The sequence below is a fragment of the Egretta garzetta genome, unplaced genomic scaffold, assembly GCF_000687185.1.
Source record: "Egretta garzetta isolate BGI_Z169 unplaced genomic scaffold, ASM68718v1 scaffold450, whole genome shotgun sequence".
Taxonomy (NCBI): Eukaryota; Metazoa; Chordata; class Aves; order Pelecaniformes; family Ardeidae; genus Egretta; species Egretta garzetta.
In genome coordinates, this window is record NW_009258303.1 from 5,711 (window position 1) to 21,242 (window position 15,532).

At 38.0% G+C, this 15,532-nt stretch overlaps 1 protein-coding gene across 1 annotated transcript in view; it reads left to right on the forward strand.

Moving 5' to 3' along the window:
- Positions 1–976: 976 nt before the first annotated feature.
- The window catches only part of LOC104126260 (sodium leak channel non-selective protein), a gene marked incomplete at its 5' end in the record, with an annotated part of 155,188 nt that continues 140,632 nt past the window's right edge, over positions 977–15,532 (forward strand). Inside the window, 4 exons of the mRNA XM_035894172.1 lie at positions 977–1,162; positions 1,884–2,028; positions 2,147–2,251; positions 5,023–5,109. Coding sequence (XP_035750065.1) covers positions 977–1,162; positions 1,884–2,028; positions 2,147–2,251; positions 5,023–5,109 — 523 coding nt within the window. The remainder of the gene's footprint in view (positions 1,163–1,883; positions 2,029–2,146; positions 2,252–5,022; positions 5,110–15,532) is intronic.

Here is a 15,532-nt window from a genome sequence, read left to right on the forward strand (position 1 = left end):
GTATGTGTTATAAATACTTTGCATGACATCCCCTCTATTTTACTAATCTTCACTGTGACTTTCCCATTGGTAATGACTAATTACAGTTTCCTAGCCAGCAACTTTTAATAGATTCCTTTTTTTTTTTAATCTCTGCCTGTCCTCAACAGCACTGTTTTGTTCAATAATTTAATCAGTTCAGCAACAGTATAATATTAGATAATTGAACTATTACTTTATGAGTTTCTGAAATGCAAAATAGCCATGAAATAATCACTGATGAATTTTTCAGTATTGATAGAGACTCTTTTTTCTGAAGAAACAGAAAGGGGTTTGCTATCTATGCTTGAATGCTTTTTTTCCTTTTATTTGTATTTCTGTCCCTTGGTCCTGAGAACCATATGCAGTAAATAGGAAGCAATCCAATAACCAGAAAAACTTAACAGAAAGGATTAACATTTTTGCCTACCCATGGTGACCACGTTAACCACTCAACACCTACATATCAAACAAGTGAATTTATGCATAAAAAATTCCATTCATCCCTGTCTCTTCTTATCAGTGACGATTTATCTGCAAAAGGGACTCCCTAAGGCAAAACCACTTCCAGGTTTATCCCACCTGTGTTAGCAGACGAAAGGATGGAGATGCTGCAAATTCAGTGGGGGAATAACAGCGCAGAGCTCCTTACAGGCTGGTGTGATTTTTTGGGGAAACTCCTGGATTCAGGAGTTTCTGACTAGAACCGCTCCTTTCTCTGTGAAGAGGGTCAGATAGTCAGCTGCTTCTTGCTTACTATCTGCATGTGGCTAGCAGCTGCTGTGTTTTGCTAAGGGCACTACTCCTCACACTCCCTCTCTTTTATCCCAAGATATTTCATGAAACGAAGCAGGAGTGGCATGGAGCTAGCAGGTGGCTGTAGGACAATTCCATGATTTCACAGCAGTTTGTGAGATTTCACAGTTTAATTTCACAGTTTAATTGTGCTCCTTCTCAGAACAAAAAAATACTTCAAACAAGAATACCGTACGAGCCCTAACCACAGTTTGTATTTTGAAGCTTTCATTGCAGACATAAGGAGGAAGGGGGAGCTGGCTGGAGTGTATTATCCCTCAGATGTTAGGCTGAGTTTGGATCTTAAGTTTAAAAGGACTATTTTATTCAAAAATGGTTTTTCAAAATTTTACTTTATTATTTTATTTTGTTTTATTAAAAATTATTAAAAATCATTTTATTCAAAAAAGGTATTCAGCTTTTATTCAAAAATTGTTTCTGAAAGCATAAACCACTCATAAGTTTTCTTTCATATCCTCTCCCCTCCCCAGAGTGATATAGGAAGTTCAGCTTAAAAGTGCTGTAATGTTTTTTAAGCCAACACATGTTTGTTAATGCAGCTACCCTGGCTACCTGCCTGAATTTTGGAACTGTTCAGTGGCTCATTGTAGACGCTTAACTGTGCTTGCTAGTGTCGGGCACCTGCTCTGTGTATTGCTGCTTACTCAGTGTTGCTGATATTAATAGTGATTTCTTTCACCTACTGAACGTTGATCCTGACAGTTTTAATTAAATCTGCTTCTTCTCACGGATGCTGCTGAAGTCACATGATGGCACAAATTCTGCCTTTGGAGACATTTGCATAATGCCAGTGAACCCATCTAAGGGATTATGCATGTATGTCCAGGGAGAAAAGGGAGTCCATTCTGATACAAAACCAATTCATATTCAGCTGCAAAAGAAAGAAAAGTGGAAATGCACCTGAAAAACTTCTCTTAGAAGATAGGAAAAGAGAGCTGATTGATACCCTTTAGAGAAAAGGAAAATAAACTAGATAAAAGATTATTGTTTGCTGATATTGAAAACTTTCAAGAAGGCTTAATGCCAAACATTTTCATTTTTCCTCTGACAGGCACAAGCATATTTACTGTTTACGAAGCTGCTTCTCAGGAAGGCTGGGTGTTCCTTATGTACCGAGCAATCGACAGCTTTCCCCGATGGCGTTCATATTTCTATTTCATCACCTTAATTTTCTTTCTGGCCTGGCTTGTTAAGGTACTGAAAAATATGTTCTTTTAAGCCTGTCTGAAAAGTAGATCATATTAGAATTAATTTCTTCTCTTTTCTGCTTGCTGAGCTTTGTGTCAGCCATTCTTTCTTGTTCTTTTTTCAGAATGTTTTCATTGCAGTCATCATTGAAACGTTTGCAGAAATTAGAGTGCAGTTCCAGCAGATGTGGGGGTCCAGGAGCAGTACAACTTCAACTGCTACCACCCAGGTGAAGCACTTGAGATACTGAGATTCTCTGGGGACTTTATTTGGTTTAGTTTATGAATGAATAATAAGCCAAAACGTCCTGTTAATTATTATTTTATCTGATTTTTTTTTTGTTTTGCATGTTAACACATATATTTTAAAGTTGATATATGAATTTTCATATAAAATTAAATTCTAGGGTATATTTTTCAACTAGGCTTTCTTAAAAAAGAATAATAGAGAAGACTGTAATATGGTTCTCTCTAGGGCTGGGTATGTTATTGCTAAGTTTTTATTTTCTTTTAATGAAGTAAAATAATGCTTTTTTATCATGTCATTGGTGCATTTGGAATTAGGTTTGCTATTGAATATCACTTTCTGTGCTAAGGAAGAAGAGCTGAAATTGCAAACTGTAGCTGGAAGAAGAGAGGTCAGAGCGTAGCTGAAGCGTTTGGGGAAGCTGGTCCTGGAACTGGGAAAGGCATGTTGAGACCAAGGAGGAATGAGGTGCTGAGGCAATGAAAGAGTCATGCTAATATTTGAGGTAGCCACAGAAAGGGAGACCCTGAATATGAGATAATGGGTAGAAAGAAGCCATGATAGGAAGGATGCTATGCATGGGCTGGGTCGTGTGAAAGACCTGGCATGAAAAACGAGGTCTAATGGTTGAAATCTAAATTCTCCCACTCATTATTGGAACAATTGTATTATGTATCCTGAATGTAGAAAAGGCCAGGATATTCCAGGCCAGTGCAGTTTGCCATCTATAAGAGGGACCAGTACCGATTGCCTGCAAAAAGCCCTTAGGAAGACAGATATGAGAAACATACCCCTGAGGTATGATTCTATTCTATGATTCTATGAGGAAAATTTTTCTAAACTCTATAGCTAGAGATTATTTATTTTCTTAAGCCAAAGGATTTAAGTGTTTCAAAATTATTCATTAAATATTTTCTGATATTCCTTTGGATATTTCTGTAATCCATATGTAAATCTAGTCCTTTTCTGCCTGATGGTACGTTTTTCACCTCAAATAGACTTTGTGGCAATAATTTCTACTCTATATATGTCTTTGTCAAATCAGACTTGGTGTTATAAATTTAAAATCTAACAAAAAACCCCTGTCTTTTCCACATGGCACATACTTAGCCTGAGGAGCATAATGTTCATTTCATCTCTGATGGGACAAATTCTTGAGCCATATAGGCTTAACCGACATACTCTGAACCAGAAGCTGGAACAGAGAGATCAATGCAGGAAAACTCAAAAAGCAGCCCACATTAAGGAATTTCATAGATAAAAGAAATTCCAAAAATAATGTCATCATGCCAAAGATTATGAATGTGCTGGATATAAATTGCATCATGCAAAATAAAAATAGCGTGTTGGCTGCAGACGAGCGAATGGTTACTTTGTTCCTTGAGTCACTGGCATAATGGGACATAAAGGGAGTCCAGATTACTGAACCACAAAAACGATTTATCTTTTTCTGTATTAAGAAGGGCAGAAAATTTCTTGCAGGGTTGCTTGTTCAAAGCACCAGACGAAAGTTAAAAACCTTGCTTGTGAAATAACCTTGAGAAAAAGCAACAATATATTGCTTCATTTGCCTGCTTCATAAATCATTAAACTGGTCCCAAAACTTAGTCCTATAGAAAAGTAAGTAAGTGTCCAAGAGTCAAAGTCAAGGAAGGGGTCTCTGGAGAAGGATAAAAGGAGGTTCTTGTAAAGCACTTTAGCACTGCACATGAAAGCATGGTACAAAAAGAAGTAACTCAGTGCTGATCTGAGTTGGCAACTCTTCCTGGTGCAGAGATGCTACACAAGGACTCAGCAGCATTAATGCCATATTTGTGTGGCGCTGTCCCCAGTCTGAGGAGCACTTCTCTCAGGATGGCTTTTAAGCTTCAGCCGTGCTGCTGTGGCTGTGTTCTCGAGGTGACTTGTCTGCATGCTGGGTGTCAAGGAAGAGGTGGGAGTGAGGTGGGAGCTTTGCCACACTTCATTACCTAGTATATGCAGGCTCTCAGGTGGCAATTCAGAATGCTAGAGCCATTCATTTTCTTTCAAGGACAGTGTTAATCACTTCCAGACATGGTTTCTCACTGTTCCTTATGTCCAGCAGTCTGCATCTTTTTATGTCCTCATTTCTGAGGGGGGGGAAAAAAAAAACCCTATGCTTCCAGAGGTTATTGATAAAATGTCAATACCACTGTGGTCTAGAGAGCCTTTTCCACTGACATCATTAGAGCCCAGATATCATTCAGCTATTTGTAGGAATTATAAGCTCTGGGTAGCAGTACGGAAGGGCTGTACAGCTACTTTTGACATGCGTCAGTGCAACAAAAATAATGTCTGATTCTTGGAATAGAATAATTTTTCCAGTAAAAAAGACGAGGTTGTCTATTATTTCCAAATGCACCATGAAACTTATTTATTGGTCGCAATATATTTGTGTTTCTTCAGGATAAGCTTACCTTAGTAAGGAATTTATTTTGTACAGAGGTATCACCATCTAATGATACTGGTCAGAGATCAATTGAATCAGTTTCTATGTTAGAACTAATAGAGACACACTGTGTTTGATGCTATCTGAGTAAAATTCAGAATCTGTTAAAGTTGGAAAAAGGGCATGTTGTGCTTTTTTTTTTCCTGTAACAGTAAGAACCATTTTCCTCTTATTTTAAACTAGCTATCATTAAAATGTATGCAGGTCCTTAAGGGGAATGCATTAGATTTCGCTTGTATTTATTGGCATGTAAAACATTTCTGACAACAGTTTTCCCTTTCAAGATGTTTCATGAAGATGCTGCTGGAGGTTGGCAGCTTGTGGCTGTTGATGTGAATAAACCCCAGGGCAGAGCTCCTGCATGTCTACAGGTATGACATTGCTTTTTAGTAAATCAGTGTGTTTAATCAGCACCACTCCAATGTTGGCAAAAGGAGGCTGTAGTGAGAAATAGCTACAATAATTTTAGTCATAAATTTCTTTAAATCCATTTCTTTCTGCAGTGTAGGCTTGTTCTTGAAAATCACAGATCAACAAAAAAAAAGATATACCACACCCAAAGGGAGAAGATAAGAAAAATACATTCCTTATAAAGTCTCTGTTTTGTGTGCTCATGAGAGAAAGATTTTAGATTTTTTTAAATATAAAATAGCATAGGTAATCATCCTTTATCTCTCTGACTTTACATACAAACTGATTCCATTCCTAGGTTATTCACAACAAAAAATGCTTTTTTATTAGCTGAAAAATACAATAACATATGCCAAGAAGCATGACTAATCTTAATAAACACAGAAGTACTTCATTTCTCTTGTTCCATCTTGAAAATAGGCTCACAGAAGAAGGGGGAAGGGGCATGTAGGTAGTAAGCCATGCAGTGTTTGAAACTTCCAGATTTAATATTCTCACTTGGATATAGGTGAGTTTGTAAAACTCTATCCTCATTGTTTAAATAAATCCAGACTAAGATAAGTAATATTTTTATAAATCCCTTTTTATTACAGCATATTGTACAGCAGCTCAAATTTTTATTTGCAAGTTAAATAATGTCACTTCTGGATGAAACAAACTGGCTTCAGAGCAGAAAGCCAAATCTACTATAGGAATCTTCATAGCATGATGTTTGCTGGCAGTTTTGGTTATGTTTGGATTAATGTGTAAACTAAAGTACATGTACTTGTTGGCAGCGTGTACATTGCTGAACACTAAACTGGCAAGCATCTTTCATCCCCTCTACAAGCTGTTCATTCTCAAACATCTCTGCTTTGTCAAATCACTGCCATATATTTAATTATAGCATATGTCTTAACTGATAATTCCTCTTTCCAAATTTAATTCTTGATTTTGACAGCAACAGGAACATCATTTGTGGTGTTCTCAAGTAACAGTCTCAGGTATGTGGATAAAATGCAACTGAACTCGCAATGAAAACTCCTCCAGATGAAAGTTAAGATAGCATCCCACTTACCTGGTCTGCCTTTGTCCATAGTATTGCATTCTTGCCCCTTTTAGGTATCAAGTGAACACACAATAAACTGTGTTCCAGGGAACATAAACCTCATGCATCAGTGGGTGCTGCAAGTTTTTATAATTGCAAGTCAACTAGCAGTTTTCTTCTCATTCTTCATCCTTTTGTGCAATATCTGCAGGGTTTCCAGTAATCTGTGACCTTGTTGGATGTCAATCCAAGGAAAGCAATCCAAAGGAAAGCAATACATTAAAACATTATTTTATTAGGATAGTGCCCAAAATAGGCTTTATTCTTATTAAATATAGACTAAAATACAGCCCAAGGAAAGCAAAATCTTGAAGTCTAGATAAACACACACACCTTTATTTATCTCGCCATGTTTCAGTTCTATCAATCCAAAATAAAAAGAAAATAGACTTCCTAAAAAATTCATGTATATTGCAATATATTAAAGTCATTCTTCATGCATTAAGACCCTAGTGAGAGATGTGGTAATAATTTTCTAGGGGTTTGGGTGGGTTTGTTCCTTAAGAGGAACATGGTGCATAAAACTGAATCTAGGAAAGAGTTAAGCAGGTTGGAGAATATATATCCTGCCATTAAAACACATTCAATTAATATGCATTCTTTTGACCTTTGTTAGCTAAGTATATTGTCATTCAATATCCTGTGAAGGATGGAGTTCTTAGAAAAAGGTAGCGAAGAGTCTCTATTGCCCTGTATCATTTTAATTAAATTTTGCAGTAAGTTTGGTTTTATTAATTCCTCTCTGGGCTCTGTAACTATTACTGCTCCAAATACAAAAGGGAACTTTATTAAAAGTTCTGTTGCAACAGTTACGTGGGACTGGGCCTGTCCTTTGGTGAAACTCCGCTTATTCAGTGTATTGAGTTATTTAGAATTTACTTCCTCAGAAACTATACTGTGCATTGGGAGAGGAAATATCCTAGCAGCTAATGGAATGGAGAAGGACTCTGGAGATCTGGGTTCAATTTATTGGCCAAGCATAAATTTCCTGTAGACCTTGAGAAAACTACTTAATAGGTATCTTTGCTTTAGTTCACCTTCTTTATGGTGGAAGTGTGTCCCTCCCAGATTTGGCTACTGTGGTGTTTAAACCTACTGACTACTTGAGAGGCACTCCAGTAAGATGCGCTTGTGCTATCTTAGTGGCCAAATAGGTACACCCAGCTCTCCGAAGTGGGGAACGATGGAGGAAAGAATAATGTGATTTATGTGTGGTGTGTAACATAGAAACCTCTCTAATACAGGTTTTGCGAGTGTGTAACATAAAAACCTCTCTAATACAGGTTTTGGAAGATACTTCACATGGATTAGCTGATTTGTTGGGTTTTACTAGTTTGGCCTTTGTACAACCATGCTTACTCCCACAGACCAGGTCAGGGGTTTCAGCTTGGCAGGCCTCGCTAGCCTAGGTAGAGCATCGCAATGGCACGTGGAGCAATGCAGGTCTGGTGTTATTCCTGAACAAATAATAATTCAGAGAGAGATACCATATAGGCTCTGTGCAGAGCCTTTGTAACTTGCTTTGTCTCACACAAACGTGTCATCGTTGGACCAAACCACTCCATTAGGTAAAACAACTAAGCAGGCTAACCATGTCTTTACACCTCTGTCACAGCTGATCTGCAAAAAGGGGATTACAAGGATTACAAAGGAGTTTCAGAATCCCCCCAGTGATTAGTGTGCTGTGGTATGTCTAAACTGCTGGGCAGGTGAGCGACACTGTGCTTGCCAGCGTACTCCCTTCTGTCTCTGCCAAGAGCCCACCTGTCTTTCCACCGGGAGCATGGCATACGGGCAGAACAGAACCAGCATGTGCATATGGATCTGGGATCTGCAAGGGGCTCTTGTATACAGCAGCATAGTAGTTAGAAGTAAATAAGACTAAGCCATGAGAGATGGGCAAGAAAGATGGGCATTAATCTGGTGTTTTCAAAGAACTTTAACTCAGACACCTAAGTAAGTTTTCTTTAGTTTTTTAGCAGTGTCTGGAACTGACAACATGAAAAATTAGTATCAGTATGGTTTCTGATTTTGACTTGCAAATTTATCCTAATGTGGGGCAAAGAGGCTTTTATTTCGATGTAGTGGGTTTATATTTATCGCATTTTTCTTTTGCGTGTTCCCAAAGGTGCTTTGTGGTCTTTTGTTACTTATTCTCAGTGTTCCCCGTGACTGGCATTGATTTTAAATATTGATTTTCTTTTGTCACTGAAAAATAATCTTTGTGTTTTCCATTTCAGCATGAACCATTTGGTATGAATGCATGCTGAGGCTCCCACGTTGCCATATTATTTTGCTGTTGTTGATATTACTTTAACACATTGTAGTGCGTTAGAACTTCCTGCCTACAGTGATTTACTCCTACAAGCACAGTAGGAAGCTCTCGGTTCACAAATAAAGAAAAACTGAACACCAGGTTCCAGAAAAAAAATCCTTTAAAAAACTCCTTGAGCATGTATTTACCCCTTTAATCCCATGTTAAAGGCACACTGTGTTTCTTATTATTCCTTTCCTGTTAATTTTAGAGGTTGTTGATGTTTTTATCACTCCTTCCTTCTCTTTGCCTTCCTGTCCACTAAGACTTGTAAAATACGCATACTGATTTAAAGCTGAACTGGAAAGTTTTAACTCACATTTCTTCTGTGAACCTGTGGTTGGGATTAGTAACACCTAGTAATGACATCTTCAGCCTTCTCAATACTTAGTTTTGTAACAAAGAGAGAAAGTCTGGAACTGTGGTTCCTGTGGGAAATAATGAGCCAGACGGCAGTTCCCCTTCATGCTGATATTTTGGGGTCCAGCAAAAATGAAACACACAGCTGGAGATGGAATGATATTTAGAAAAGGCTTGGGAACACTGTGTGTGACATGTCAGCGTAAGTGGAAGTGGTCACCGACTCACAAACTGTATGTGCGCTTGTACTGTGATAATAAAATCTTCAACAGATTACAAATACTGCATTCACTTTTAATCATATGTGCTCCATCTAGGGAAGGAATAGAAGGTCACAAAGCTATGATCTGAGCAAGCAAGTGACATTATTATGATTACAGTGCTCTTGAACATATGATTAATGTCAGAAATTTAATCATCTCTTTTTGCCTTAAAAAAAAGTCCTTCATGCTACATATTATTATCAGAATGCATTACAGAATTCTGTACAATTATAGAATTTTAGAGAACCTTGAAGGAGAGACAAAAAGAACAAAAGTAATATCAAAAGACAGAAAACATACAGAGGGTGGAGGAGACATGGCCAGGGAAGCAGGAATTGAGTGTTTTAGCAGTTTCATAACGGATATATTGAATGAGATTGAGAAATGAGATAAAACAGTACTTAGGGATTTTCACTGCAGGGGTAACAGAGAAGAGCACAAGTGGGTTTTCTCCTCTTCTCTGTCATGGGAAGTATTTATTGGTGAACCAGAAAAGTGTGGTAGTCTATTTATATACTAATTTACCCTTAAGTGTAACTTCGGAATCGAGCAAAAGGTATGCCTGCTTAGTGCTATTCTCTTCTTACCTACAGTGGCTTTCATTAAATTAAATACATATACAATATGTTTCTTCCAATTAACAGAAATCCTCTCTTATAGGAGAAAGTGAAAGAAAAATATTCTCTTTCAGTTGGCTGGAATTAAGTTTTTATTTGAATGAGTATATCATTTGAGTATATGAGTTTATTCAGAAGCAGATGAAATTGATTCCAAATCCTAAACTTCTGGGGCTGTCATTAAAAAAAAAAAAAAATCTACTTCTTTTTTTCTGTGCCCTGTTCTCATTTAGAAAGCCTAGAAATTGCATGTTAACAGAAGCTTGGATAGTTCAGTGATGTACTTGGCACTGAAACAGGGCTGAAAACCAACCATATTAGTTTTACTGAGGCAACTCTGGAGCAGAATATGCAAAGTGTAAATGTGAAAGCAAGCTGTTAGTTTTGGTGAGGTAAAAATGGTGGAAAAAAATGAGGTGGAAAGGAAGAGCCTGTAGGATAAGGTCCAGCCCCATCCAGCCTTCCTATCCTCAGTTGTATATGGGAAGATAGTAAACCCTGGGCATTATGAAAAGAAAAAAAGAAGAGACTTCCGGTATTTTCCACTTGTACATAGGGTATGAGGAGAAATGGTGAAGTGTGGTGAATGGGTAGAAACTCCAACATCTGACTAACTCTCGGACTCTGGTTGGGGATTCACAAACTGAGGCCCCATCCAGCCTTCCTATCCTCAGTTGTATATGGGAAGATAGTAAACCCTGGGCATTATGAAAAGAAAAAAAGAAGAGACTTCCGGTATTTTCCACTTGTACATAGGGTATGAGGAGAAATGGTGAAGTGTGGTGAATGGGTAGAAACTCCAACATCTGACTAACTCTCGGACTCTGGTTGGGGATTCACAAACTGAGCTGTTGTTAAATGTAGGCTCAGTTACAGCTTTATGCCATTTCAGACGAGGAAGGTAAAGCTGTTACCATCCTCCGCTGTCTGCTGGCCTCCTTTTTTCAGGGGCTTTAACTACAGTAACAATGGCAACTGCAGAGGCAGTAAGTTTACTCCTGGGACACCTCAGCTCACTGACTCATCTGGTAATGTAAACTGTTGTTCACTTCAGTTTATGTTATTAAAAGAAATCATGAATTCAGACGGCTGAAATGATTACAGTCTGTTTAACTGGAGGAAGGAGAGGACAGGGCAACTATAATGTAAATGAGCTGCTGCTGCAGTGTTGAGAACCACTATCTTTTTCTGGTATGAATTAAAAAGATAACATCATAAAACTGGAGAACCAAACATATTTTTGCCCATATACATATTTTGTGTACTTAAATTTGCCATTTTTTACTAAAAGAGACCTGAAAAAGAGTAAACCCCATGATGTAGATATCTGAGAATGCATAAAACTAGCAGACAAACAATGCATTTGCCATGTCTCCAAAATCAGCCAGTACCAGGAATAGGCATATATAGATCATCCTTCTCTGAGCTTCTTGATATCCATTTATACACTCGTTCTCTATCTTGGACTCCAGCAATCATTCATTTAGGGACTTTCTGAAGAGGATGTTAAATTTAGGCCATTATATTTAGTATCCATTGATGGATTTATCACCTATCAATTTGTCTAGCCTTTTTTTGAACCCATTTAGTGTTTTGGCCTACAGAACATCTTGTAGGAACAAATTACATGAAGTAACTATGTAGCATTTTAATTTATTACAATTGAGGAATTAATTTGATGATTTTCTTGAGATTACTCAGAAATTACAGAAAACAGTTCAAAGATTATTGGTGGTAATTTTGAGATGGATGCTCCTTTTCTTTTCAATAAAACAAAGAATTTGAAACAACTAAACTTGACAGGATCACAAGCTGCTGTAACATGCAATCAGTAATGAGGAGGGCAGACATGAGTGTCTGAGGATGATAAGTATAGGGCATGGTTGGTTTATGTTTGTAGTAATGAGGAAACTTCAGAAAAGGAAATAGACTTTGAATCTCAGGAAGGGCTGTTTAAAAAAAGAGATTAGTGTATTTGGTGACTGTCATATGCAAGCCAACTTTTGGATTCTGGCATTAACAAACATTAATTGACTTAATTATACCTATTGTAATTTTGTCTGTGCTTCTACTTCCCGGCTATTGTATACATGCATCTAAAAGAAAAGTAATTTCAAGGGGGTGCAGAACTGCATGCATATTTCCAGTCTGCAAGACGTACAACCAACCTACCACTCTCCTTTCTTTCCCTCCTTTCCCTCCCTTCTTTCTTTCCCTCCCTTCTTCCCTCCCTCATAGAATCATAGAATGGTTTGGGTTGGAAGGGACCTTTAGAGGTCATCTAGCCCAACCCCCCTGCAGTGAGCAGGGACATCTTCAACTGGATCAGGTTGCTCAGAGCCTCATCCAACCTGGCCTTGAATGTTTCCAGGGATGGGGAATCTATCACCTCTCTGGGCAACCTGTTCCAGTGTTTTACCACCCTCATTGTAAAGAATTTCTTCCTTATATCCAGTCTAAACCTACCCTGTTTTAGTTTAAAACCATTACCCCTTCTCCTGTCACAATCAGCCCTGCTAAAAAGATTGTCCCCATCTTTCCTATAGGCCCCCTTTAAGTACTGAAATGCTGCAATTGGGTCTCCCTGCAGCCTTCTCCTCTCCAGGCTGAACAATACTGCCCTCCCTCCTCTCTTCCCTCCCTCCTTTCCTCCCTCCCTCTTTCCTTTCCTTCCTTCTTCCCTTCCTTCCTTCTTCCCTTCCTTTCCTTCTCCCTTCCTTCCTTTCCTTATCCCTTCCCACTTTCTTGCCTGCCTGCCTTCTTTTCCTTTATAGCCATTATACCAAAGCATGTATATTAACAATGAGTTAGAGACATAGTTCTTTTATGTTCATAGTTTCTTCTCCATAGTTTTGGATTTACTTGCTGAACTGTCTGTTCTTTTTAATTACTGAGTAAATTACTAGCCACAGTTTGTAGCAATCTAACCACAGAAACTAAAGGGAAAAGAAAGAAAACATGTTCTTGATTTCACTGGTTTGCATTTGAACAAATAGATTTCATGAACATGACTTCTTCAGCTCGAACATGTAATTTTCCTGCAGACTTTTAAGTATCAGAATCCCATCGCAAAGACAAAACAGATAAGTGTTATACTATGATTAAGCTTATAAAAGGGTAGTGGTTTTCCTTGGCAGTATTCTTTATTAGAGGAGGCCTGCTGCAGCAGAAAACATGGTCTCCATCAGGCCTTTGATATCTCCTTGGGACATTTAGGGACAAGTATTTGGAATTTGTCTGAGGCAGTAGGTTTTTCAAAAATCTTTATATGTCAGAGTTACGGAAGCCTTGGCTGACACTAATAATCAGTCAAGATGTCTGAACTTCCCCTTATTTTTGGACAAGCTGAAAGTAGAACCTTTTGTGTAACCCCTAATTTTCAAATGAGGCCCCAGAAGAACTTTCTGCTCCACAAGTAATAAGTTTTGCATAAGGAATTTTTCTAAAACTTGACCCTCTTTCACACAGGCCTGTACAGTTCACCAATAAATGGCATCAAGTAGTTCTTCCAACATCGTGGTCAAGTTAACAAGCTAAAAATCTCCCACAATAAAAATATGCAAGTTGTTGTAATATTTTTTAAAGACTGCTTCAGCTATGTGGATTTTTTTTTCCCCCTCAGTCTTTTTGCTGTGATCTGAACAGGCAGAGTGGAGCATTTTTCTAGCATTCTTTTCAGCAGTGGACTTCAGTACAGCTTGTGCTCATAATTTGCACTTAGAAATTTTAGGGCACATCAGTGTCAGTGGATTATAGAAACTATTCAGTAATGCCACTAAAATTAAAGTTCAGCTGAGTTTCCTTTAGAAAATTTTATATCTGGGGTTAAATGTGTCCAGTGTTTCAAATCCCATCAATCTGAAAACAGGTATTTAAATTGTCATGTAGCTTTTTTGTGTTTAGCACAATTACAGCAATCAAAGCGTTGGAAGCAGCAGCAGCAGCAGCATGACTTCCTTTAGAGCTGTAACGTGGATGACAAATCTGAGCAAAGTGGAAGACTGCAGAGTCTTAGAATAAAACTAGCAGGGATTTTTTTTTCTTCATGTGAGTTGTTTTCCCCCAATATTTTCCGTATTTCTAGTGTTTCTCAAAGAAAGGTCTCTTTTCACTAAGGCTGCAAAGAACATTATGTACTACAGCTCTGTAGGTTATTAGCTTGTTCTTTATAGATGGTCTTCGTACATTTTCAAAACTTTAAAAAGAAATCACTTTGCGATATCTTTTTGTTACCGTTGGGGTCTTCAGTCTTTTGGGATTCCTCAGTAGTCAGTGGAGAGAGTGATTCCCATCATGAATCTGAAGTTAATTCACATGTTGGGGATGCTGAATTGCTTTTCACATTGTCTGTATTTCTTCATTGTCATGGGGAAGCTACCTAAACTGTGTGGCCTTCTCAGCACCCCAGTGAAGTTCCTAAGAGTAAGTGGGGTGAGTCTGAGCTATTAGGCATTTAAACAAACAGCTCTTACCAAATTCTGAAATTTTTAAGTGGCTATTTCATATTCAGATTAAAATTTTTACTTTCAACTATTCATATCTGTCGATACATCGACAATATCTCACCAAAAATACAAGAAAAAGTCTTTGCTTCTTCTTACCGTATTCTCAGTGTTCTGAACACTGACTCGAAGTCTTTCAGAATCAGTGTGGTCCTGATTCATCTCATGTGTCTTTAAGCCCTTAGCAGATGCCAGTAGTAGGATCATAGTGACACAGAGCCAATGGAAAGAGATGGGCATTGCCAGAGGGCAGCCGAGGATCTGAATCTGGTGTTGACTGTCACTCTACAGACTGCATCAGAGTGCAGAGCATCTACTTTCCTGTTTTAAGTGTGCCAGTTCTTTTGGGGTGAATTTCTAAAGCCAAAGTCTTTACCTCCTCTTTCTCCAGTAGGCCATAATAATCTATATTATATATTTTTGATGTGCAAAAATCACAATTAAAGCAAAATTAAGTCCTGCTTCAGCAAGCATGCATACTGAATTTTCATAAGTATTTTGTATTTATCAAATCCTACTGAAATCATCAGAAGGTACCTAGAGCTTTGAGAATCATGTTTTTACATGAGTGATTTCATTGACATAAATGCAGTTGTTACACAGAGAAATATTTGCACTGTCATGTCAAAGTCTACATCCTTTATACTTTGTGAATTCTTAAAGTGCCAGCTAGAGAGATGCGTCTTTAGCTGACCTGTGCATTTTAACAAGGTGAAGCATGCAGTGCAGTACAGTAAATTCAGATCTTCAAGCTGCTTCCCTCACAATTTTGCTTCCCCTTCCTAGGATTCACTTTATTTCCTACACTTGCCTCTGACCTTGGAAAAGAAGGTCTTTGAGGCCTGACAGGAGTGAAGAGGAAAGCTAGCAATGTGGCATGTGGAGGAAGGACACTAAGTTTCTTCCTGTTTAATGCATGTGAACTGATAGCACATGTTTGCAACCCCTCTTTGGCATAGATATACTTTGGTTTCTAGCCTGAGATTTAGTTTGGTATTCAGGATGAGTATTTTGAAGTTTGAGGTCTTTTTTTTTTTCTGTCTGTTATTTTAATTATTCCATACAAAAAAATAAAATCATTTATTTTTTCAGTGTTCTTGTCTCAGAGCTTTCAGACAATGTACAAAACTGAACTGTCAGAATAAGAGTGTGCATTCCCTTTTATAGACTTATCTTTATTTTTCTAGCTAAAGAGGGCCAGGATGGATACCTGGCCCAGAGGCCATCTAACATGGACTGT